The 26,309-nt window shown below is 41.2% G+C and overlaps 1 protein-coding gene and 1 non-coding gene across 3 annotated transcripts in view; one reads left to right on the top strand and one right to left on the bottom strand.

Moving 5' to 3' along the window:
• Window positions 1-21,609, top strand: part of NFE2L3 (NFE2 like bZIP transcription factor 3) — a 28,761-nt gene extending 7,152 nt beyond the window's left edge. Inside the window, exons 2-6 of one of the 2 annotated variants that reach the window (XM_045197429.3) lie at window positions 12,882-13,052; window positions 16,615-16,698; window positions 17,486-17,569; window positions 18,169-18,252; window positions 18,954-21,609. In XM_045197429.3, coding sequence (XP_045053364.2) covers window positions 12,882-13,052; window positions 16,615-16,698; window positions 17,486-17,569; window positions 18,169-18,252; window positions 18,954-20,204 — 1,674 coding nt within the window. In that variant the 3' untranslated portion in view covers window positions 20,205-21,609. The remainder of the gene's footprint in view (window positions 1-12,881; window positions 13,053-16,614; window positions 16,699-17,485; window positions 17,570-18,168; window positions 18,253-18,953) is intronic. The other variant, XM_053927245.1, reaches the window with a different exon arrangement.
• On the bottom strand, window positions 8,463-8,637 carry LOC112307044 (small nucleolar RNA SNORA23). Its single transcript, XR_002975010.1, has one exon. It is a non-coding gene; the product is annotated as a small nucleolar RNA SNORA23 (small nucleolar RNA).
• Window positions 21,610-26,309: the final 4,700 nt, after the last annotated feature.

The raw sequence follows: 26,309 nt of genomic DNA, 5'->3' as shown, positions 1-26,309 counted from the left end.
CTACTGTCCCCAAGGGGGCAAATCACTGGGGAAATGGTCGACCAGAGTGGGGAGGTTCCAAGCTGAGACCATCAGGCAGGAAGAGGAAACGAGATGTGCAGGAGGCCTCGGGCTTGGAGGAGGCAGGTCCCTTCTATAAATGTTCCAGTGTACATTCCTGAAGTGCAAGGACTCTTTACTACACCCACAGTGCCATTAGTACACCTAAAAAAAATCAGTAATTCTTTGGTATCATCAAATGCCCAATCAGCGTCCAGATGCCCCAGTGATCCCATGAGCAGTTTTCCACGGGTGGGATCCAGGGAAGATGCATTACCTTGCATAGTAGCCCCTGTTTTGCTGATAAAGCGATGTGCCGCCAGAAGCTTCATTTATCCGTGTGGAGTCAGCTCTTCCCGCCACTGCTGTGTGATGTGGTAGGAAGCAAGTGGGATCCAGTGTGGGTTGTCATGGTGGTGCTTTCAGGGTTCTGGCAGGAAGCAGCCTTCGCCCTAGATGGCTCCCATCAAGGGACTTATGAATGACTGACTCCTGGCAGGAGTAGTCGGGGATGGGGGAACTCAGAGGCCACCAGCAGAAGGGGGTGGAAAGAGTGTTACCAGAGCCTGGTGAGGTGAAGGAGGGCTGCTGTGCAGAGAACGTTTGCTCACCCTCCAGTCTCCTGCTCCCTCCTCCCACTGCGTGAACCCAGCCTGAAGCCAGCCAGCAGAGGAGCCCAAGTTTTCAGGGGACAGCTTCTGGGGGACACCCATGGTTCTAAGAAGGGCACTAAGTAGCAGGACAGTGCCTGGGGTCTGGATCTGAAGTACAAATGCCTGCAACCAGGTCCTGGTTCTGTCACTTACTAGCTCTGTAACTTTAAGGCAAGTTGCTTAACTTCCCTGTGCCTCCGTTTCCTCCTGTAGAGGAATGCTGAGCGACTTAATGGGACCGTGAATGGGGTGCCTGGCCCACAGCTAGTGCTCAATAAATGTGAGCTGTAATTATTATAAACTGCTATTAGAAGCCACCCAGGCCAAACAGGACACAGTCTCTTCATCTGGCTCCTCGATTCTCTCCAGACCCGATGGCTCCAGCTTGCCTCCCGCCTGGGGACGGGCCTCAGAATTCTGTGGCTGTCACCCCTGTCCTTCTGGTGCCATTCTTCTCAGAGGCACCACACTGCTGTTTGTCTTTGAAGGTTCATCCAACCCTAAAGGTCAGAGCAGGTCTCAGTCCTTCCTCCCCCGGATGAATAAATGAGAAAGGCTCAGCTACACCAGCTGGGACTGTCCACAAAGAGTTTGTTCAAGGGTCAAACTCTCAATCACACTATTCAGGTCCCACACAGTATGTAAGTACAGACTTAGAAACCACGTTGCCCGTTATCGGAACTTCAGAGATTTTAGTAAGAAGAGGAAAAGCTTTGCTCCTTTCTTCCCTTCCCACTGCCTTCAGTGACTCAGAGCCTCCAAGCAAGGCTTCCGTGGGGGACAAAGGTGAATTAACAGCTGGAGGATAGGTGTCGTAAGTTCACAGCCCAGTGGGAAAGGAAAGATCCAAACAGTTGTAATTTTAGATAGAATAGGACACATGTGATGAGAGGAAACCTAGCGGCCATGGGATTTTAGAGACAGGAGAGTCCAGTTTTGGCTGAGGGGCCCACACTGAGAAGTTTCTGGATCCACGCGGAGGATGAGGTGGGCCTCCCCAGCAGAGCGAGCCATGGCAGGGAGGGCCTTTCCAGCAGGGGTCCAGCTCAGAGCAAGCCACTGGATTCTGAGTTGTGCCGGACACCCCGGGTCACCCCAGCTCACACGTTTATGATGGCTTCCTATGGAGAGCGTGAAGACTTTTTTTTTATTGAGTCCCAGCCTCATAAGAGTAAATATCACCTACATACAAATAAAAAGTAACTTAATGATGGGTTTAACCTACCCATTCTTTAGATTCAGAGCATGGACCATAAATCTCCAGTGGACTTGTAAAACACATACACTCGTACCTCGGCGCCATGGCATTGAGTTGAGGAAAACAGGAAAAGGGAGCAAACAGTAATTACTGGCTCCCAGGGGCCGCCCTTGCTTTCTCCTCACATTCTGATGGAGTTGCCAGCAGTTAGTCATTAATGGCAACTCTTCAGAATCAAAAAAACAGTAGAAAGGAATAGTAACTAGTGGCTACATAGCATCCGAAAACGTATAAAGTGCTTTTTCTCAACTCATTTCTTAAAATGTGAGTTAGACAGTATACTCACAGATGAGGATACTGAGGGTCCAAGTGGCCCGGCATCACAAGGGAGTAGGATGGGTCTTTTTACTCAGCCGTTCCTGGACCGTAGCCCTCCTAGCCACAGCGCTTTTGTGGAAATACAGGATTGAATCCTCCACCCCTCCCTGCCTTGAGAATTCTGGTCTCTCCTCTCCCAGCTGTCACAAATTGGGTTCTGTGCACAGGGGACTCCGAGACTGGGTTGAGTATGCATAATGTATGTCAGGGAGTGCCCTTGGCAGTGGAGGGGAAGACAGAAAAGCAGGGTTAACTCAAAGCAGAAGTCAAGCTGCCCTGCAGGCTAATGAAACCGGAGCTTTAGGGCTGAAGTAGCCACATCACAATTGTCCCGCACTGAGCGGAGATGGCCAGGCCTTTACACCCTCCCTGCCCAGCTGTGGGAGGGATGTGGGTGCCCTGGGAAGGGTGTGACCTTAGGTGAAGTAGCTCTCGGCACAGCTGGATGTGCTCTGCCCACAGGTGCCCAGCAGCTGCCACAAGTCCTTCCTTGTGGGGCATCCGGGGTGCACAGCTCCTTGTGCATGGCACTAAGTGGGGAAATTCTTCCCTCTCATCACTTCTGAGAGCACATGTTTCTGTTAGCTTTATAACAGGCTTGCAGTAAATGAGAGTTGGATGGCTAAGTGGAGGACTAGCCAAGGAGATATTTATTGACTATGTAAGGCTGTGCAAGTTAAAGTATTTCTCTTCCCTAGGTCTGTGGAACTCAGCCAACACTTCCCATTCTACCTTCAAGGTTCCTGATTGTCCCCTCTTCCCCCTGTGGCCATAGATAGGGTGACCATTTGGGACAGTGTTGGTGAATGCCTGTTGTCCAGCTTCGTTGTTAATAGCACCTTCTTACCCTCTCCGAAATGGACTCGTTTGATGTAGCTACTTGTTTGTAGACCACTGGAGTGTCGGAACTGGAATGGGCCCTCTCCGGACTTGGTATTCAGCCCTGCCACGCCTGGCCCTGGTTCTCACCTTCTGTCTCTCCTGCCTCTTCCTAAGGGGCCAAAGAGATAAAGGGAAAGACTACAGGCAGCAAAGCTCCAATTTCAGTCTTGACCAGGACTTTGCTCCTGGGCTCCTGGCGCTCTTCCCGCCTTGTCTTTAAGAGTAGTCAGTCATTCTCTTTTGTTTAGAGTCTGCCTCCCACTTTGTCTAGAACCCTGCCCCTGCTGTCTTCACAGGCAGTCGGCCGCTAATGAGCTGCAGTTGTGGCCTCCTAGTGAGCCAAATACTAAGAAACCCAGAGTAGGTGGGGCGTGAGGAAATGGATATGCCACCGATGACAATGTCAATAAGAACAGTATTTTTGGAAAAAGCTGTTTGTCAAACTCCTCCAAAGAGGTTGAAAACATTGCCAGCATAGTTTGAAAAACAAAGACAAACAAAAACCTCCTGGAGTCTGTAGAATTCAAGGAGAATTCTTCTCAAACTTTCCAGTAAGGAATCCTTACACAAACCTTCCCAATTCTGTTGTTCTCAAAACCAGCATGACAGTAATAGCGAAAATATCTAAACAAAGCAAAACAGAACACATCGGAGACATCCAGGAATCATTCTGATGCATCTTCACAGAAAATACAGCTGCCAAAAAGCACCTTTTTTTTTTTCATCCACTGCGTAACAAATTGTCCCCAAAGTGAATGCTAAATGTAACCAACATTTATTATCCTAAGGCCTCTATGGGTCAGAAATTCTGTGACAGTTTAGCTGGGTGGTCCTCACTGAGGGTCTCGTGAGGTTCTAGTCCAGATGTCGGTTGGGTTACAGGAGCTTTGGCTGGAGCTGCAGGATCCACTTGCAGAATGGATCGCTCGCAGGGCTGTTGGCAGGAGGCCTCAGCTCTTTGCCAAGTAGACCTCTCTGCAGAGAGCTTGAAGGGTGCCCTTACACGGCGAGCTCTGGCTGCCACCAGAACACGGGATCAGAGAGAGCAGGAGGGAGCCACAGAGCTAACCGGCAGTTCTCAGCCCTTGTCCTCCGACGGCGCACATAAACTAATAACTAAAATTATGCAGCACACCAAAAAAAATTTATTTTTCCAATCTCACACACACACAAAAATACTGGCATCGTAGGTGTATTTTTTATTCATTCATGCCAGGCAGCTATTGTTATGTTAGCTGTTATCATATTTTTATTTGACAATCGAAGGGAAAACATTGCATGTTTAAAAAATTCTTGCGACACACTGGTTGAAAATCACTGTGCTACACTTCCACTTCCACCTCATTTTATCAGATTCAGTTCGCGAAGCCCAGCCCCAACTCAATGGGCAGGGAACACGGCTTTACCTCTGGAGAAAAAGAGTGTGAAAGAGTCTGTGCCCTTATTTTCAGATCACCTTACTTTCTACTTCTTAACAACACCATTCAAAAATAAGAAAAGATACATCCGCTATCGAAGTCCTCAAATCCATTGCATCCACCTGAAATATCTTGGAATAAATGCTCTATTCATTTTTTTCTTTCAGAATCAGTTGCCTCTGGTATTTGGAGTTCACATACCTTAATGTCTCTCATCTTCAAAGCCAGACACTGCCCTGACCCATTTCTCCTCTTCATGGCCAAAACTCGTGAAAGATTTGACTCTCCACTGTTTCCAGGCTGTCACCTCCCATTTACTCCTCACGCAGTATCATTTGGTGTTCACCCTAAACTGATTTTTCGAGGCCACCAACAGCTTCCCTATTGCCAGATCCAATGGATACTTTTCTGTCTTCACTTGTGCCACCTCCAAGCACATTCAACGCAATCACCCACTCCGTTCGCCTCTCCCCCCTTCTCCCTGCAGCCCCCGCACCCCCTCCCTCACTTCCTGTTCTCCTCAGTCTCTTAGCTGACTTCTCTGAATGAATGTCGCAGCGCCAGTGTTCTGGCCTTCTTGCTTTGCACTCTCCTGCTGGAATCTTATTACTAGTGTCCCAGTGTGGTTTTGTTTGTTTGTTTATGTTGATGTATTCCCCATTTATATCTCCAGTTTAAATCTCCAGATTCCAGACCCTGGTGTCACCAGTGTAATGGATATTTCTACTTGACTTGTCACACTTCAGATTTAACTTATCCACCAAGTTATTTAAGCCAGAAATCCAGGAGTCATTGTTAATTTTTCCCTTTCCTTTATCTCCCATTTCCAGCCCATCAACAATTCCCTAGCTCTTCTTTCTTCACGATATGTTGTGGGTTCCTCCACTTCTCTGTCATCACCAGTACCTGTTTCTGGGCTCTCGTCCACTCTCACTTCTCTATTGGCCTGGCCTGCCTGGTCCCCCCCCGCCGCCCGCCACTCTTGCGTTGGCGCAGAGACTAGGTGGGAGGCGGTGAGTAAACGTGATCTGATCGTACTACTCATCAATAAGACGTGAAGAACAGGACTAACACGCCGACAGAGAAATGGGCTAAGGCTACAAACAGATCACGGAAAAGGAAATATGAAAGCTTTTAAATTTGTGAAAGATGTTCAGCCTCGTGCTAGTAAGAGAAATACAAATCAAAGTAACAATGAGATGCCAGTTTTCATCTACAAATAGACACTTATCCATTGTTGGTAGGAATTTAAATGACCACAAATGTCTTTGAAGGGCTTTTGGGTAGAATCCGCCAGACGGAAAGTGCACGTATCTCTTGACCCAGCATTAAGATCTAGGGATTCCTGCTACTGGCACGTGTGTGCAGAGAAGTGTGTATGAGTGCATGTTACTGTTGTTTGTTGTAAGAAAATGTTGGAAACGACTAAATATCCATCATAAGGAGCTAATTGAATACGTTATGGTAGCAGGCAGATGAGCACGACATGGATATTATCTGCGTCTTGAATGCATTCTTCTCTTTTCACACAGCTCTGTGTGTGTAGGTCTCGGCTCCACCATCACCTCCCCTAAGAGAGAGGCCTTCCCTGACCGACCCCTCTTTCTAAAGTAGGTCCCCTCTTGTTTCTTTCACTTTCCATAGAATTCAGTTATTTTGTTAGTTTGCCTGTGTTTGCCTCCCTCTCCCTGCAGAATGTAAGCTCCGAAAGGGCAGTCTGCGTGTATTTTTCCACTGTTACGTCCCCAGCATTTTTGCGGTGTGTGGCACTTGGATTAATTGAACGAATGACTAAAACAGTGTTTGCCTGTCGAATCTCAAATAAAAGTCCACATGTTGTCCTTACTGGTGAAGCATTAAGAGGAATGGGAGCATCTTTTGTTATAATAATTAGACTTTTGTTCATAGTTCCTGAAATGGCTCCAGGATCAAAAGGGAAAAGGTGTGTCTTATTATTTTTATCAAGCCTCTTTTAACCACACCTGATTTAAGTTAATCAGGTGACTTCTGGAAAGCACAGGAGGGTGGCTGCTGGTTGCCAGGGAACCAGCCTTGTGATTACAAGGTTGGAACTTCAGCCTCAGACCTCTAGGTGAGATAAGAGAGCAACTAGAGATTGAGTTCAGTCACCAAGGCCAATGATTTTTTTCTTTCTTTTTTTTTTAGATTTTATTTATTTATTTTTAGAGGGAAAGAGGAAGAAAGAGAGGACGAGAAACATTGATGTTGTGCAAGAGAAACATCCATCAGCTGCCTCTCGCATGCCCCCAGTTGGGGACCAGCCCACAACCCAGGCATATGTCCCGACAAGGGATCAAAGAGGTGACCCCCCTCGGTTTGTTCTCCAGGGCCCAAGCCCGGTGATTTAATCATTCCTGTGGAATGATAGGCATGATTACCCATCCAAAAGGATGAGGTTCGGAGAGCTCCTAGGTTGGTGGAGGGACAGGAAGCCTGGCACACCCAGAGAGGGCATGGAAGCTTCTTGCCCCCTCCCACCTACCTTGCTCTATGCACCTGGTTGTTCCTGAGTTGCATCTTTTTATAATAAAACAGTAATCTAGTAAGTAAAGTGTTTTCCTTAGATCTGTGAGCTGCTCTAGCAAATTACTGGAACCCAAAGAGAGGGTTATGGGAACCTCTGATTTGTTTAGCCAGTTGGTTGAAAGCACAAGTGACAATTTGGCATTCGACATCTGAAGGCGGGGCAGGGCAGTCTTGTGAGACTGAGCCCTTAACTTGTGGGATCTGATACTATATCCAGGTAGATAATGTCAGAATTGAGTTAAGTTACAGACACTGTTGGGAAGGAACATTTTTTCCTTCTTCCCTTCTAGGTTTTTTGGCTGGTCTGATAAATTGATATAAGGCAGATTAACAGCGGGTAAAGAAAAATTTAATAAAATATATACCTCCTGTGTACATGGGTGAGACCCAGAAAAACTGAGGATACAACTCCCTTGGAGATGGCCTAAGCCATCATAAGCCATCACCCTAAGTACCATACTCAACTGAAGACAAAAGAAGATATTGGGGGAGGGGAGAGTCAGTTTGGGGAAGCTTCCAGGAAAAGAACACTGAACAAGGGTAAGGTTGTTATGCAGATTTAAGTCATTGCCCTCTTATTTTATTGATTTATTGAGTTTCATCATTGAATCATCCCCTTCTTCCTGGTACAGTGAGGGAGATGCCCTTACAAATGGAGATTTCACTTATACAGATAAATGTCTTTTACAAAGGGTAACTTCTACTGGTTTTCATGGCTTCTCTTAAGCCGCCGTTTGTTTGTTTCTTTCTTTCTTTCTGTTTTTGAAAGAGAGAGACATCGATTTGTTGTTATGCTTATTTATGCATTAATTGGTTGATTTTTTTACACACCCTGACCTGGGATCAAACCCACAACCTTGGCGCATTGGGATGATGCTTTAACCAACTGAACCACCCGGCCAGGGCTAAAGCCTGCTGTTTCTTAAAAAATAACCAGACTAAAATAATCTTGCACCAAAGAGACATATTTTGAGGTGGCGAATTATGCACCCCTAGGACAACCCTGATGGTATCACAGAATTTCTTGGTGCGTGGAGAACCCACACATTTGGTGCCAGAAGTAGGGTGCTGTTGTAGTGGAGTATTGAGTGTTTACCTTTATATCATTATGTCATTTCTATCATTATTATTGAACATTATTCTAGAAGCATAACCAAAGCAATTAGACAAGAAAAGTAAATATGAAATTTAAATGTTGAAAAGGAAAAGGTGAAAATAATTGTTAAAGTAATTGATATGACTATTCACTTTTAAGGGAAAATACACATTAATGGAAAAATAGTTATGGAGGAACCCTTTGCAGTTGACCTTGGCCAAAGTGATTTTGTTGTGTAGGAATTTTTCTTTTTCCATGTGGGAATTTGGAAGCTGGCCAGTAGTAACTTATGTCCAGTGAGATAACACTAGAACAGTACTATGCTCCCAACTTTGCATGATGTTTGTGTGGATAGCAAGATCTGAATGCAAAACAGAGACACCGCTGTCAGACACAGATTGATGAATATTATGCACACATTAGCTATGTAGGAATTTTTAGGTTAGCGTTTTAATTTTCAAAAAAATTACAAGAATAGTATATGTCCTTTACTCAGATGTACCTGTTGTTAACATTGTGCCCCATTTGATCGACCTAGTTTTCTAATTATATTTATCTCTGTTTATATATACAGTATGTAATTCTTTTTGTTCTGAAACATTTAGGAGTGAATTGAAGCCGTTGTGCCCCTTGATACCGAAATACTTCAGTGTGTATTTCCTAAGAACAACGAGTTCTCTATAACTGTGGTAGGCAGATAGACAGAGCAAGGACAATGGGCTATGTACAGAAGGGTCACCAGGGTGTTAAGTCCCAGGTGCCTAGCAACAGGCAAAACCGGGAAAACAAGGACCTTGCCCCCAGGGAACTTTTCCTCTGCTCTGTATAACTGATCCTGTGGGTTAGACCCCTCTAAACAAGGAGGCCAGAAAATAAGCCTTAAGCATTAAGTCCCCAGGCCAATGATGTTCTAACTCACATCAGATACATCTAGGCCTCAGTTGTGCTTCGGGCAGACCCAGAAAAGCAGCAAAAACAGATAAGTTACACCATGGCTGACATCAGGACCAGCTGCATTGACGACTAAAGACCCCCTGCCCTTGTGCAGTCAGCAGAGACCACCACGCTGAAAGGACACACCTGGAAAGCTGATGAATATTCTATTGGGATCCCCCCTGAGACCTCCAGAAAAATATCGTCAAGATTGAGAACTCAGTGGCCTCTCTCTCTCTGGAGCAGCCCTGGCATTTTCCCTCCCCCTCTTAGTCTTGAGCGTGCACCCCCACCCCCACCCCACCCCACAGGCGAGTTACCTTTACCCTTGTCTTTCCTAAGCTCCAAGGGCCCTTCTTTTGCCTCTGTAACTTGTTTCCTGAGCCCATTCCTTCTACAGCTCACTTCTACATCTGTGACTGTCTAAGTAAACTTTCTCTAACAGTTTGAGTCTTGGCTCTGAATTCTTTCTTAACCAGAACTGAAGTACCCGGTCTGACTCCACTACTCTAGCAACTGGTGCCATTTCTTGCCGCCAACATAACCAATATCAAAATCAGGAAATTCACCAAGAATCTGAGACTAATCTGTCATGTTCAGATTTTATGTTGTCCCTGTAATCTATTAACTACTTTTCTCCTGGATCAGCATCTGACCCAGGGCCACCCATCGAAATTAGTTGTGAAGCCTCTTTCTCACGTTTAATCTGGAAAGAATTTCCTCAGGCTTGGGATTTCTTGACCTTTAGATTTTGGAAGAGCATTGATCAGTTACTTTGTAAAACAGACCCAATTTTTATTTGTCTGATGTTTCCTCATGATCACATTGAGATTATAAATGTAGGGCAGGAGCACCACAGAAGCAGTGATGTGGGTTTACCTCCATATTGTGGGTTTACAGAAGCAGTGATGTGGGCTTACCATAGCAGGAAGCACTTGATGTGGGTTTATCTCCATATTGTGGTGATGGATTTGACCCGTTGGTGTGGATGGTGTTTGCCAAGTTTCTCATGCAGTGTTATTTTTCTCTTTGTAATTAAAAAATAATCTGTGGAGTGATGCTTTGAGACTAGATACCTTGTTTCTCATGACATTTTTACTCCCTGGTTTTAGCAACCATTGGTGATTTTCTAACTCCATCATTCTTCTGTAGTTACAAGTTGCATTCTACCATAAGAAGAGATTTCCTTTTTTCATTTGCTTGTTTACATTCAAATGGAGTCACTGATTCTTTTTAACACATTTAATGAGCAATGATCCATTAATATATGATAGGCTGTTTCACTGATTTGATTCTTGCATTGAGAGTGTGGCCATGTAGAGATACTCAGTTCTTTTCTTCCCAAGGTTTTAGTTAAGCCATCTTATAGACTTTTGTTACCAAACTCGCATACACTCTAAAAATTTTACCCACAAAAGTCTTCCCAAAGTTTACTTGATCTCTTTCCTTATGGGCTTGATCTAGTCCTTACGTACCTCTGTTATTGTTTATTAATATGACATTATAGATAACATAGTCTTGTGTTTGCAAGTCCACGGTGGGTCCACATGCATTAACTCAAATATTACAAATTAACTAAGGGTATCTTGGTTCATGGATCTAAAATAGATCGTGTCATGTAGGGATTAGAAGCTTCTATGCCCTCCAAGAGCAAATTTTGTAAACAAAGTCAACTGCATCAGGAATCCAGAAATTTGAATTTTATTATCTTCAGGCCTAACAAAAGAAACTTTGCCTTGGGAAAAGATAAGAGTCCAAAGAGTAAGGACATTTTCCTTCCATCCCCAAATTTAGACAGGAGTCAGCATTGTAGTTGTAGGAAAGCACAGGGCTGTAGCATCTCACCCACTGGAAGTCAGATCCCTACCAAAGTCTTAGGATGTCGTCTCTAGTTTATCTATTCAGCAAGTATCTATTAAGGGTCTTCTGTGTCTTACAGCAGGAACTAGGCAGACAGAGTCCCTGCCCTCAAGGCTAGCATTCTGGTGGGACAGATACACATCAGAGAAACAAATGTGGTAATATATCAGCTGGTGCTAAATGCTGTGGGGGGGATTAAGAAAGATAAGGGAGATAAATACTGATGGGAGAAGGGGTTTTGGGGGGGGGTTGCTTTAAAAGTGAGATGGCAATATTTGAACAGGGACCTTAAAGGAAGCCATAGGAGGGAGGAGAGAGAAGCAGTCAGGGAGAACCCCCAACCAGCTGGAGGAGAGAGAGTGCTTGGTGTGCCTGAGGCTGAGCTCTGTTTAGAGAGAGTAAAGATGAAAGATCAACAAAGGAGAAGGGTTGGTCAGTTAAGAGAAGAGAGAGAGAATGAACTCGGCTGCCAGGTGAACTACCTATAGTTTCCAGGAGGAAGGGGTAAATAAGTGAATGTTGTTAAAGGGTCAAGAGAGGTGAGGATGAAGAACTGGCCAACCAGGGGAGACCCTGATGAGCTTTGCAGCAGAGCCACGCCACAGTGGGGCCACAATTCTCACTGGCATATGGGATGGGCTCTGTAGAGTAATGTAAGATCCAGAGAGAGGATTTTAAAGACACATGTTGTTAGTGTATGTTCATAGGCTGATGGTGGGAAATTTGTTGGTGCAGAAAGGAAGGTAAAGGAGAGGGAGCAATGTTCTTGAGCACAGGAGTTCCTTGAATCTGGTGCTCGCAGGGACTGGTGCGTGGAGATTGAGTGTGTGTCACAGAGTGAGGTACAGTAAGCAGAGGCGAGGAAGCAGCAGATGGGCCGCCAGCATATCAGCTTCCTTTTTCTGCTCTGCTTTGATTTCTCCTAGCTTCTGGCATCTGTGGATTTTCATTTCTTTGACCTTCATGTGTTTGTTTGATCAGATTAACATTTCTGTGGTTTCCAGGGGTGGGGGGGGTGGTGCTGTCCTTTGAGTTAGTCCAGTGTGCTATGTCTTTGGAAGAGAGAAATTAAAAACATACTTTGAAAGGTTTTGAGAAGCCTTGGTCAAGTTAAAGGGGAAAAAATATACAAAGATTTTAATAGCACAGTTCAAAGTGTCAGTATATATAGTATATACTGAATGGTAACTATTTGATATTTAGATATACAAATTCTCTATAAGGCTCTTCAAGTAAAGTAAGTTAAAAGGATGGAAGGACTCATCTGGGTAAATAAACATAGTTGAAAATATCTATGGAGATGTTAGTTTGAGCTTTGTTGTTATTTTCTTGGAATAAAAAACATGCTTACCTTTTTCCTGTGTATAAAAGAAATACATGTTTGTGCAGAATATTTAAACAGTACAGAAATGTATAAAGTGAAGTCAACTCTTTTTAAGCACCCTGCCCCCAGCTGATCCCAGCTTTCAGCCAGGCACAGTGAATACTTTGTAATACTTTCCAGACTTTCCTATGTGCATTTGATTAGTGTTTGCTTCTAAATTGGCTGTTTGATCTATTTTTAACAGAAAACTAAATAAAAACTGCAGACAACAGTGCTTTCCAAATCTAATAAAATTTACATGTTCAGGGGCCTTATAATTACATATAACTTAAATTCTGCAGATTAGAGCAGCCTGTCTTACAGTGAGTTCTTAAAAAGGACAAGACTCCAAACTGAGCTTTGTTTCAGAATATAACATTTCTGTAATAATGAAATGTCAGTCTCAGCTTTCAACTTGGGTGTTTTCATGATCCCTGAGCAGTAAGCACAGATTGTTTGACTTATTGGATGAAATATGCATTTCTACTTAGCACATTTTTGGGTACTTTTATAGGACAATGAGGTGTTAAGAGCTATGGGTCACAGTTCCCAGCAGGAGGAAAATAAGCGAAGAGTATCATCAGCCCAGAAGGAAAAATCACTACATCAGAAGAATGAAGATGGAAATAAAGTAGCAGATAAATCTGAGTGGGAAGCAGAAAAGACCACTGAGTCTAGAAATGAGGTAAGCATGTCGCAGTCTCCGAGACTGACCATTTTGGCATTAAGGTAGATTTTGTAAGGCTTTGTCAATTTGTGTTGAGAATGAATTTTGTATGTAAGTGTGACCCACTATTAGCAAATCTGATGTATGAAAAATACATGTTTTTGTTTTATTGTGGGAGTGGTTGTTTGGCTTACAAAGGAATCAGCCCATAGAATTAGGTGTCTCTGGTTAAACTGAAGATTGTGTGTGTGTGTGTGTGTGTGTGTGTGTGTGTGTGTGTGTGTGTGTGTGTCAGTGTCAGTGTACACACCTATACCCCTCCCAGAACTTGCTAGCAGGTTGTGTTAGTTGCATTTGCTGAGGCAAGGGATAAAGAGATGGCAGGCATCCTGCGTCCGGGAATCCTCACCCAGACACCTGCACACAAATCACCCTGAGTACCACCAGCTGGGGCTTGGGCTCAAATCCTCACTCAGTCTCTGCTGGGCCATGCTCCATGGGAACCATTTTGTACCTCTGGCCTAGACTAAGGCCAGGCCCAGTGGGGACAGCCTCCTTGACTCCTGTGTCTAACCACCCTGGTTCAGCAGTGAGAAGTGGTATAGAAGGATGAACTCCAGCAGCCAGGCTGACGGGATGGAATTTTCCTGCAGCCTGTGCTTCCCCCTTTCACTTGGGCCATACTCTGATTTCTAGTCAGCCCTGCTGGGGTCCCAACGCACAAACCTGGCAAAGGCTCCAGAGATGGGCACAGAGGTTCCACAGACTTTAAACCACTTACCACTTCACCTGAAAGGTGCACCCTTGAGGGTCTTGTCCTGATGGTTTTCTCAGCCATGATTGCCCCAGGTAGAGCTTGGGGCTATGCCTTGGGTACTTTTATAGGACAATGAGGTATTAAGAGCTATGGGTCACAGTTCCCAACAGGAGGGAAATAAGCAGAGTATCATCAGCCCAGAAGGAAAAATCACTACATCAGAAGAATGAAGATGAAAATAAAATAGCAGATAAACCTGAGTGGGTTTATCCTCCCTTGGAGGATGGAGCGTACCGTGCCTTGGACCTCTTCAGACAACCCATCACTGTCTCCTTGGCCGTGTAACATTAAATTAGAAAACAGCTTTGCTCTCTGCCCACCCACCATTCCCAACCCTCCAGCCTGTTCTTGATGGTTGAGGAGACCAAGTCCTTTTCTGTACCTGGAGTGAAATCCAGGGTAGTCCTCGTAACTTCTAGATAAGCAAATGAAAAAAAAACATGTGGAAGGAGGCATTTCAACTCACTTTCCTAAGATCCTCAGAGTCATCTTTTTTTGAGGGAGATGTTTTATCACAGTCTTATCACTTCGCTGTTTTACAGATTTATGCTGTTGGTTCAGTTTTCTCCTGGGTATGCCGTTGCCTTTACTCCTTCACTGGGCTGGCTTCCCAGAAAAGCAGGAACCATGTGTTTTCTACTTCTCAGAATTACCCGAACTCACTCACTGCTAGATACGTAGTAGGCACTCATTAAATGCCAATAATGAAGAGACTGACGAAGTAGGGAGCTTCCTTAGAAAATCTAAAGTACAATTTAAATTAGGACAAATATTAATTTGGAAAAAAACTTTCCAGGAACACATTACTCACTCAGAGCAAGGCATTTGTGCCTCAGTCCTTGAACTTGGGCTTGGCTGCTCATTTGCACCTCCAAGTTCCAGGTCTGTGCATCTTGTTTGGTTAGCATTCATTTACTCTTCTACTGAGATGTGGTGCTCTTACAGTTTGTTGAAGTAGTACTTATTTCCATTCTTTCGGGTGATAATCCTGGGTGATAACCAGGGCAAATGACATAATTTTCTACTTAACAGTGCCTTCTTCTAGCCCCACTGCAGGCCCAGACAGACTTAGACTGCTGGCTATTAATGAAAACTAAATACACTGTATGTAGATTAACTGGTCTGAAGAGAATTTCTTCTCACTAAAGCCGAGTTTACATTGTTTTGCTTTAAAAAAATAGGTCTTATAAAGTTAAATGTGTGTGCATCGTATTCTTTGAATACTTCTAGTAATCTCTGTTCAAAATGAAATCTTGACCCAAAATAGAACCGTGTTTATATTTTAAGATTTAGAAGAGTCTGACTTAAAAAAAAAGACTGGCCACTTCCTGGCAAATGAAATCCAACTGATAGTATGGAGCACCTCTTTTGGACTAATTGTAAGAATAGCTCGATCATCCATTGCTGTGCAAGATCGGTACCCAGCTGAATAGGAAAAATAAAGCAGATTTCAAAATGGATTAACCAATTTCTATGAAAACAAGTGTCTCAAAAATTGTTCTGTGTAATTTAAGTGTGGTGGACAGAACTCTGCTGCTTAATGAATTAAGGAACCCAAAGCCAGATACAGCATCTGGTCCACACTGCCATTACTGTCAGGAATCCTGAGCCAAGAAGGCAAAGTTTAGAAAATGATACAAAAATTGGTCCATGCAGCCCCGGCTGGTGTGGCTCAGGGAATTGAGTGCCGGTCTGCGAACTAGAAGGTCACAAGTTTAATTCCTGGTCAGGACACAAGCTTGGGTTGTGGGCCAGGTTCCCAGTTCGGGGCACGTGAGAGGCAATGAATCAGTGTTTCTTCCCCTTTCTTTCTCCTTCCCTTCCCTTATCTAAAAACTAAATAAAATCTTAAAAAAAAAAAAACTGGTCCTTGCAAAGGAAAAACACAAAACTTCCTTGTAGTTTAGTTGGTGACCCTTAATATGTAGGATTCCTACAGAAATAGCTGTCAACAAAGATGAACTCTCTAATAGTCCCAGGAGAGATCAGAAAGCATGAAGCAGCAAATTTTGAGGTTTACGGCAAATTATTTCCCAAACTAAAATGATACTATGACTCAGATGAAAGGAATACAGAGTCCCAAGCAGACTAAATACAAAGTCCCAAACATATCAAAGTGAAACAGCAGGACAGCAAAGAATAAGAAAAAAATCTTTAACATTACTGAAGATAAAAAAGATTGGCTATGAAATAACAGATTGCAAACAAATCAATAGTAATAAATGCCTTAGGACAAAGTACTGAGGGAAAACATTAAACCTGATAATCTTGCCAAATAAATTACCATTTAAACATGCAAGCAAAATAATTCCAGGTTATGAAAACTAAGTTTACTACTTGCAGCCTATCTAAAAAGAGCTATTAAAACCTTGAAGGCAAGTGATGAAATGGTGAGTAAAGAAGTTAGTAAAACATTTTAGTATATCTAAATACATATTTGACTATAAAGTTAGATAATGTAGCAAATTTGGAGGGTTACCTGTGGAGGGGCAAAATAAGATGAAACAATTCTAGGCAAAAATTATATGAAGAATAAATAGGGCAGGAATGGGGAGGAGTTTCAAGTTGAAGGCTTTCATTAAGGAAGAATATGAGAAGATTGAGTACCTAAAAGAAGGGTATAAAAACCCCAAGATAGGGATAAAAATCCCGCATGGAGGTAAGACCTGGTTGTCCTTTCAAGATAAAACCTAAAGCCCCAGGCAACCACTTCAGTGTTTTAATTTAATGAATGGTGGGTGCACCTTTTGTTTTTTTCTACAGAGACATCTAAATGGGACTGACACATTTTTCTCTCTGGAAGACTTACTTCAGTTGCTTTCCTCACAGTCTGAAAATTCACTGCAGGTAACTGGAACCTTGGCTTTTATCCTTGCAGGAAAATACCTGCACTCACCTCTCTGAATAAATACAGCTCTTACACCTGGAGGACAGTTGTTTAAATAAGTATCCAACACATTATTTTTTAAGCACACAGACTTAGGATTACTTTTAATAGAAACACTTCAACTTTGGAGAATTAGCCAAATATGTGTACTGTTCCTCCAAGTAATAATCAAAAGATCTAAGCAAATTTATGTAATTTATACTGGATCAAAATGGCACTAAAATTTGACAAATGGAGGCAGCTTTATTTTTTCTGGTAGCATTTGTGTCTTCATTATACTTTTTAAAGTAAATCAGACCAATAAAGAGGCAAACCCTGCTATCAGCTAACACTGTATTTCACTATGGTGGTTTATTTTCTTTTTTGAGAGAGGGAGAGAAAAATCACGTGTGCTTGCCTCTCACGCCCCCTACTGCAGACCTGGCCTGCAACCCAGGCACCAGCACCAACTGGGAATCGAGTCAGCGACCCTTTGGTTCGCAGGCCAGCACTCAGTCTACTGAGCCACACCAGCCGGGGCCACTATAGCTGTTATTATCTACAATCTTCTACAACGTGGATTTAGACTGTTAACAGCAAAGATGAGAGTTGCATCTTATCAAGTAGTAAAATAAGTCAGATTATAACAACATTAGAATGATCCAATGACACAGAGCTCCAGTGGCACAACCAGTTTAGCACATGGTACTCACACAACTGCCTTTTAATTTAATGAATGGTGGGTGCACCTTTTGTTTTTTTCTACAGAGACCTCTAAATGGGACTGACACATCTTTCTCTCTGGAAGACTTACTTCAGTTGCTTTCCTCACAGTCTGAAAATTCACTGCAGGTAACTGGAACCTTGGTTTTTATCCTTGCAGGAAAATACCTGCACTCACCTCTGTGAATAAACAACTATGTCCTCCAGGTGTAAGAGCTGTATTTAAACACTGATGTAATAAATACCCTACACATTATTCTTTAAGCACAGAGACTTAGGATTACTTTCAATGGAAACACTTCAGCTTTAGATAATTAGCCATTATTCCTCCAAGTAATAATCACAAAGGTCTAAGCAAATTTATATAATTCATACTGGATCAAAGTGGCACTAACATTTGACAAACGGAGGCAACTTTATTTTTCTGGTAGCATTTGTGTCTTCATTATACTTTATTAGTCTGATTTACTTTAAAAAGAGGCAAACCCTATGCTCAACCAACACTATACTTCACTCTAGCTGTTATTACCCATGATCTTCCACAATGTGAATTTAGACTGTAAGCAGCGAGGACGAGAGTTGCATCTTATAAAGTAGTAAGATGAGATTATAACATTAGAATGATCTAGTAAGATGGAGCTCCAGTGGCACAATCGGTTAACATGGTACTTATACAACTGCCTTTTAATTTAATGAATGGTGGGTGCACCTTTTGTGTTTTTCTACAGAGACATCTAAATGGGACTGACACATTTTTCTCTCTGGAAGACTTACTTCAGTTGCTTTCCTCACAGTCTGAAAATTCACTGCAGGTAACTGGAACCTTGGCTTTTATCCTTGCAGGAAAACATCTGCCCTCACCTCTGAATAAAGACAGCTCTTACACCTGGAGGACAGTTGTTTAAATGTAATAAATATCCAATGCATTATTCTTTAAGCATACAGACTTAGGATTACTTTTAATAGAAACACTTCAACTTTGGAAAATTAGCCAAACATGTGTACTATTCCTCCAAGTAATAATCACAAAGGTCTAAGCAAATTTATGTAATTCATATTGGATCAAAATGGTAGGAAACATTTGACAAATTGAAGCATAGCTCTATTTGTTCTGCTAGACTGTTTTCATTATAGTTTATTGGTCTGATTTACTTCAAAAAAACCCCCATCTTGTCCTCAGCCAATACTGCTTCACTATAGCTGTTATTTTCCATGATGCTCCACACTGTGGATTGGATTAACAGCTACAATGAGTTGCATATGAGAATGATTTAATAACAAAACTAGCTTTTTACTAACCTAATTGTTTTCAAAATTGCCATGATCGGGTTCATACCCTGTATTGAGAGTTACCTGTATTATTTAACTGGGGAAAGCTATTCATAGCCAACAGCATATCCCTACTTGTATAGAGGAACTGACAAAAGTGAGGAAAGAAAATACTGTATTAGATGCTAGAACTACTGTTGAAATTGGGTTGTGTGTATTAAAGTGCTTTTTTCCATTTTTTCAGGGCATCTCACTGGGAGATATTCTTCCTCCTCCAGGAAGTATCAATGATGGCATGAATTCCTCAGCACACTATAATGTAAATATTAGCCAGGCTATAAGTCACGATGTAAATCTCCATGAGGCCATGTTGCGGTGTCCTAACAATACATTTAGAAGAGATTCGGTAGAAAGGACTTCACAGCCACGAGAACCATTTCTGCAGTTGAATTCTCATACCAATCCTGAACAGACCCTTCCTAGAGCTAATTTGACAGGATTTCTTCCACCTGTTGACCATCAGATAAGGAATCTAACAAGCCAAGATCTTCTATATGACCTTAATATAAACATGTTTGATGAGATAAATTCAGTGAATTTGGCTACAGAAAGTTTTGATCCACTGGAAGTTTCTCACCTTTTCGAACCACCAGATTCGGATTCTGGGCTTTCCTTCAATTCAAGCCACAATAGTACCTCTGTCACCAAGTCTAATTCCTCCATGTGTGAAGGTGCTATGGGTTCTAGTAGTGACCTTGAATCTCCTTCCCACTGTGCTTTAGAAGGGGCTGTAGGAGGCTACTACCCGGAGCCCAGTAAGATTTGTCACATGGATCTTAGGGATGACTCTGGTTTTTACCGGGACCTTGCATTTCAACACATACTTCATAACCACACTTACCACTTACCATCAAGTGCACCAGAGTCCACTTCTGAATCTTTTTCATGGCCTGGGAAGTCACACAAGATAGATAGATACCTCCATGACAGAGACAGACATTTAAGCCGTGATGAACGCCGTGCTGAAGCTCTGCACATCCCTTTTTCTATAGATGAAATTGTCCATATGCCTGTCGATTCTTTCAACAGCATGCTAAGCAGGCACTACCTGACAGATTTACAAGTGTCACTCATCCGTGACATTAGACGAAGAGGAAAAAATAAAGTTGCCGCTCAAAACTGCCGTAAGCGCAAACTGGACATAATTCTGAATCTAGAAGATGATGTATGTAACTTAAAAGCAAAGAAGGAAACCCTCAAGAGTGAGCGAGCACAGTGTAACAAAGCTATTAACATAATGAAACAGAAACTGCATGACCTTTATCATGATATTTTTAGTAGGCTAAGAGATGATGAAGGTAGGCCAGTCAATCCAAATGAATATGCTCTTCAGTGCAGCCATGATGGAAGTGTTCTGATTATACCCAAGGAACTGGTGACCTCACGCCACAAAAAGGAAACTCAAAAGGGAAAGAGAAAGAGTGAAAGAAATTAAAAATGGATTCCATTAATATGTACAAAGTTATGACACATGGATTACAAACTACTGAAACTGCTTCAAGGTTTACCTCAAGTGTTATGTATCTTTTAAGTACTGCTACTTGAATTACTCAAGTTAACTATTATGTTGAAGCTTATATAGACAAGTATAAGACTTGAAGATCAGGCTTGTGGGAAATCTGGGGAAAGTCACCCCTTTCCATAAAGTCGTCCTGCACTATATGCACAATTCATAAATATGTACAAAGAGTGGGGTGATGTGAAAATTAATGACTATCCAGTTGCTTTTGGTAGCCATTCAGTAAGATTGTCACTTCAAAAATAGCAAGCACTGGATGTAATTATTTTAAAACATTTTTGACTCAAAATGCAAAGTAGCCCTAACATTCTCATTTAGTTTGTAAGCACTGAAGTACAGTGAGCTTTTCAAAAGCTATTTTAAGTGTCATGAATACTTAAATTAGAACTTTTTCTCTGTGCAAGTTTTTATACTTGAATTTATTTTTTAAAAATTAACTTTTTCCTTATACACAGAAATTCTAAGCAAATTTACCTTGGCTACTTTTCTCCAAAATCCAGCAACAGAGGTAAATCTCTTGCAAACACAGCAGTATGTTGGTAGACTCCATCCAAATTGATGTCATTGCAGTTCATTAAACTGGTAAGGGGAATCCATGTTTGGATTTCAAGAATACTGTATGAAATAAACTATAAATGGCCAAGCTCTAAACCATGGCTTCAAAAACAAAAAAATGATTTTTGCATTAGGCTCTGGCCAGATGGCTCAGTTCATTGGAGCATCATCCTTTACACCAAGGGGTTTTGGGTTCAATCCCTGGTTGCCTCCCAATTGATGTTTCTTTTCCCTCCCTTCTCTAATCAGTATACATATCCTTGGGTGAGGATTTTTTTTTTTTTTTTTTTTTTTTAAGTGCATTAGGCCTCACTGGCTGAAAACAAAGACCTTTAATGTCACAGGTTTGAGAGAACAGAGCTACCTGTGTCTAGACAACTCCTGGTCAAGTAAAGGCAGCCTGCAGGGACGGCTTCATAACATTGGTGTCTCACAAAAAACTCACATGGCTTGTAATGTTTTCACATTAAGCTATGTATGAACACAAACCAACAGAGGATGAGTCAACACAGGAGCATAGCCTCTACAACCAATGAACTGGAAATACTGAAACCATATGAAACAGTAAACAAGTGGACTTGAACAGTCAACCTAGAAATAACAGCACTGGCATGCATATGAATCAACATGAACAGTATTTTGATGTCAGCTGTCTCTACCATAAGAATCATTTGCCCAACGATGTAGAAATCCCAAAAGTAATGGGTTGCAAAAAATGCAGTATTTTTTAAGTGAATTTTTATAATAAACTTCATTTTAAATTGGGTCTATACATTTCTTTAAAGCCCTAGATTTTGCCTAATAATGCTTCTTCATACATCTCTCTTCTGACCAGTTTTGTACAATTACCACTTTAAATGCTGATAGGAGTGTAATCCTTGGATGTCTTACTAACCTTTGGTATTTGGGCACTTGACCACAAAAATTATTTCAAGTCCACAATACAAAATTATACAGTAGTTGGTTTCAAAACTATTAGTAGCCTTATTACTGAAATACTAATTGTCAGACTCTCCCAAATCCCTGGAACCACCAAGACCACGATGAGATATTGGTGCACAACAAACTGGCAGGGGGGAAAAAAAGCACATACTGGAGTGCTAGGACTCAGCATTGTAACAAAGTTAACCAGAGGTCAATTAATGAAATCTGCAATTCCTGGACACCACACACAAATCACACTGATTCAAAGGGTAAATTGAAGCTGTTTACTCAACCATCCTTGATACCCCAGTTTTAGCAGAGACATCTCTTAAGATTTTATTCTGAACTATTTAGATTAAGGAACCGATAGTTTACCAGACTGTTGTACTAGTTCAGTAGTCTTAACATGCAGGTTATCCTGAAATTGAAGATACTGTTAAAACAAAAAAAACCCTTCAGGATCTAATTTTCAAAAGACCAAATATCTAATTGAAGTTGTATGCACTTTACTAACCACTGAACCAAGCTCTTAACTGACCCATTTAATAATTTAACAGCAGACCAGACCAATCTTAACATACCCATCAAATGAAGTTTGTACTAAATGTGTTCCCAATTACTTGGTGTGAGATTAAACAAAGGGGCAGAATGAGATCTAGACCATTAAGATGAACATTCACTCTCACATTTATAATAGCTTGTAGTGTCAGCCCTTGGCCTCCTTAAAGTTCATTTTTTGGTGAGCATCTTTTTCCACTTCTGAATTTACAGACTAACCCAAACCTAAACTCCATTTTAAATTGGTTTACACACAAAATTAGTCTTACCTCCCTACTACAGTATTCCTGACATCCACCATAAACGTTTGCTGAACACCTGTAACTGTTAACATGAGGCCCTGCTAATTAAATGTATGCTCAGCAAGTCTATTTCATTTGTTCCCTATCAAGGTTATATACCCAGTTCAATACTGACCGACTTCTAGAATCAAGCCTCAAGATGCCAGCGTAAGAATGCACACATTGACTTCACAAGAATTTAGTATAAATTTTAACATAGGTGAGCTGCTCCCCTCCCCCAATTTACTCATTGTTTGGGTAACCCATTGATTCATCTAGCCCTAGGCAAAAAATCATTTGCAGCACTAGTGATGCAACATTAGTTTTATGGGGCATGCTAGCCATCTGGGTGTTATCAGTTCCATAAAACTCATTTAAATCAGGCTGAGAATGTGCATGTATTTTGGGCATTCCACTCACGTGTTCTTCCTGGGAAGGTTCATACCCACTTTCCACCTTGTTCCTAAGGATCCAAGACATTCTTTTAAAGTCTCCCCTAATTTAGTAATTTAAACACTTAGTACCAGTACCAATTGTTATCACTTTCACAGGACCTGATTTGCATTCCTACACCAAACTGGATTATTGAAAAGCCCATTACTATCCAGCTCTAAAGTTTTCAGTCCTGTGCAGGACCCAGGCCCCAATCAGGATTGCCTTGTTAATACAGGAAACCCTACTAACAAAGTTCATTAGCTATGGGAAAAAAAATAGCCAAAACTGACTTTGTCAACCATCAGGCCTTTTGGAATGCAAATTTACCAGTCCCGTTCTAGATAGTCCAACTGCAGTCTTAGCTTTGGCCAGAATCGAACTGCTTCCAAATCTGGACTGTAAATACTGAGGTCACAAGTTTATTGGTCTAAATTTTAAGTACCAAGATGTTTTAAACTGGAGATGAAATTTTTTTTTCCACCACCGTGTTACCAGTGACGTTTAACCCATGTACAATTTAGCCAACACAACAGCCATTGGTATGAATGCCATCATGAACCAAGTATGGTATGTCATATTGAGTCACACCTTATTCACCAAGTCAGATTTTGTACAATTGGTTTAATTCTTGCCACCAGAAATCCTTAAGACAGTAGGAAACCTGATTTTTAAAGACACTTTGGAACACAAGGAGTAAGTGTTTTGTAAATCATAAAAAAAACTTGTACCTTTTTGTGTTGCAAAATTGTGTGCGCCATGGAATAAAAAAGGTTGAGTAGCCACCCTAATCATATAAATACCTGTTTTAATAACCTCTCTATTTCAGTTAATCGTGCATTAATTTGCTATTTGTGGTTAAAGGTTGAGTACTTCCATTTTACCTTCACTGTCAACCTAGACACTTAAAACCTCCAAAAATAATGAGGACAAGCCTTCTGAGTTTGCTTGACGAATATAGCTATTTTAAACCGAACAGCTTATTTTTTTATTAGCCATCACTGGTTTGACTTACCTGATACCTCATTATCAAAACCAAAAGAAAAAGGGTCAACCTTGCTGTTTCATGTTTTTGAAATTTTAGGTAAATGCCCCCCAAAAGTCATTGCTACTCAATTTCATCCACCATAATTAACCCTTTATAAGCAGGTACTGATACTGTGTGATCTGCAATATTACTCTGAGAAACTTGAATGACAGGTTGTCTTGGTGCTGCTTTGCATAACCACAGAAATTCGGACCACTCTAGCTGCTTAAAATCTGTAATATTTTAAACGCCACCAGTGATGTTTAACACACAAGGTAAAGCCAGAAAACTAGCAGCATTCAAACGCTGAATATACAATGTATAAAGAATGGCATTTTTATTAGGGACAGCCAGTATGTCCACATTGGTATTCTCATGTCTGTTAATACTGTAAGAAAAATGGCAATATGCACAGCTTTGTCAAACTGCTTTAAAAATTTAGGGGATGGCAATTCTTGAGACAAGTGAATGTTTATAGAACAAGATTCACACATTTTATGTGTAAACATTACACCACGTATTTGGGTACAAAAGTATTTATTTTATAAACTTTATATTAAAAAATAGAACTTTAATCTGTCTACTCACAAAACCTAACTTAAGACATGATACATTTATCTCTCTTGTTAATTTGATGTTACTTCTACAAACAATACTCAACTTGTAATTGTTTTATATTAAGAACCTATACTAAATGAGGTTTGTATTGTATCAGAAAACATTTCCCTTTAATCTTAAAGAGTGCTTTTTAAAATGAAGGCACCAACAAGAACTACTTTCAGATGATACAGAATTTCTTATTTCTTGAAGATTCTGTGGTTGACCACTTCTTCATTAGTTACCTGCAGCAAGACACCTTCCTGCCAAAGGAAAAAGAAAGTATCTGAAGAAGTTTATCATGTTTGTCCAAAGAACCTAAATAACTTCAGTGGTGGTCTTAGGATCAAAGAAGACTCACTGGTGCATACAGAATATGCCCTGATTATCACATTCCTGAAAAGGCAATTAAAGCCAGGCAATCAAACTGATGACATTAAGAAATGAATTTCAGCAGCCAACCTAAATCTCTCCTGAGGTAGGGAATAGGGAAAGAATTACCACATTTATACCCCAGTTATTTAGTACTGGATGCATACAAGATTTATAATGTAGACAGACACTGTAAGTATAAACTATTATCTGAAAACACATTCAACCAGTTTTGCCCTACCTCTCCTTAGCCTGATCCTGATAGCACGTAAAGCTAGAACCGTATCAAATAAAACAAAATTGTCTTTATTTTTAGGAAAAAAACAAAACAAAACAAAAAACCCAGTTCACTCAAATGCTTGATCCAAGAAATGTGAATACACAGGGTGTAACAATGGGAATGATTTATTGAACTTGCAGCCTAACTTTTACCTACCATTTTACTACCAACACCACTGAAGGAACCAAGAAAAGCTTTATTAATCACTTGGCTTGCCTCAGCTGTTGAAATGTAGCACTTTACAGTCTTTGTGGCAGCAGAATATACTTGTCCATGGTTCATATCAATGCTAAAATTCCAGCAGGGAAAAAAATGATATGTTAAGCACCCGAATCTTCATAGAGGGGGAGGGGGATGGGAAAGAAAGAAAGCGGGGAACAATCAAAATAATTTAAGTAAATGACAGATTGGAAAACAGGGTTTATAAATTACTCTCTTGAGTTTATAAATTGTTAAACTCAATTTATAGCTATGTTAAACTACATAAGAACCACTATACTGAAAGACCATTTAAGAGTATTAGTTTATCTTTTGGGGAGGAAAATTAAAAAAGGAAAAGTAAATAAGATCTTACCTAAAGAAGTTTAACTGAAGCTTAGAACTATTTGCTCTACACCCTCAGCTTTCGTTGGCATCCTTATAAACTACTGTAGTTAAAGCTTTGTAGAAACAGCACAGTTTTTTAAGACTGGCTGAATTTAGTAGCCGTCAAGAGTTTTCTTGTACTAGACCTGTATCCCTGAAGAGTACCTCGCTGGGGTTATTTCCTTTCCTTGCATTGAAGAAGCAGCATCTAAAAGATCTAAAAAGGTGTTTCTCCTTGCAGAGATATCCCTTAAGTTATCTAGGTAATTTAATCCTGATGAATTGCAGACAACACACTTACATCTGACCAGCATTTATCTTACACAAATACAACAACAGCTTTGCAATGGACCTTAATTATACTACCCACTCCTTAACTTATTTAAAATAAAAAGTCTATAATTACACAA

This window comes from Desmodus rotundus, chromosome 6 (genome assembly GCF_022682495.2).
Source record: "Desmodus rotundus isolate HL8 chromosome 6, HLdesRot8A.1, whole genome shotgun sequence".
In the NCBI taxonomy this organism is placed as follows: domain Eukaryota; kingdom Metazoa; phylum Chordata; class Mammalia; order Chiroptera; family Phyllostomidae; genus Desmodus; species Desmodus rotundus.
The sequence above is the reverse complement of the archived record's forward strand: the minus strand, read 5'-3'. Positions and strand labels throughout refer to the sequence as shown.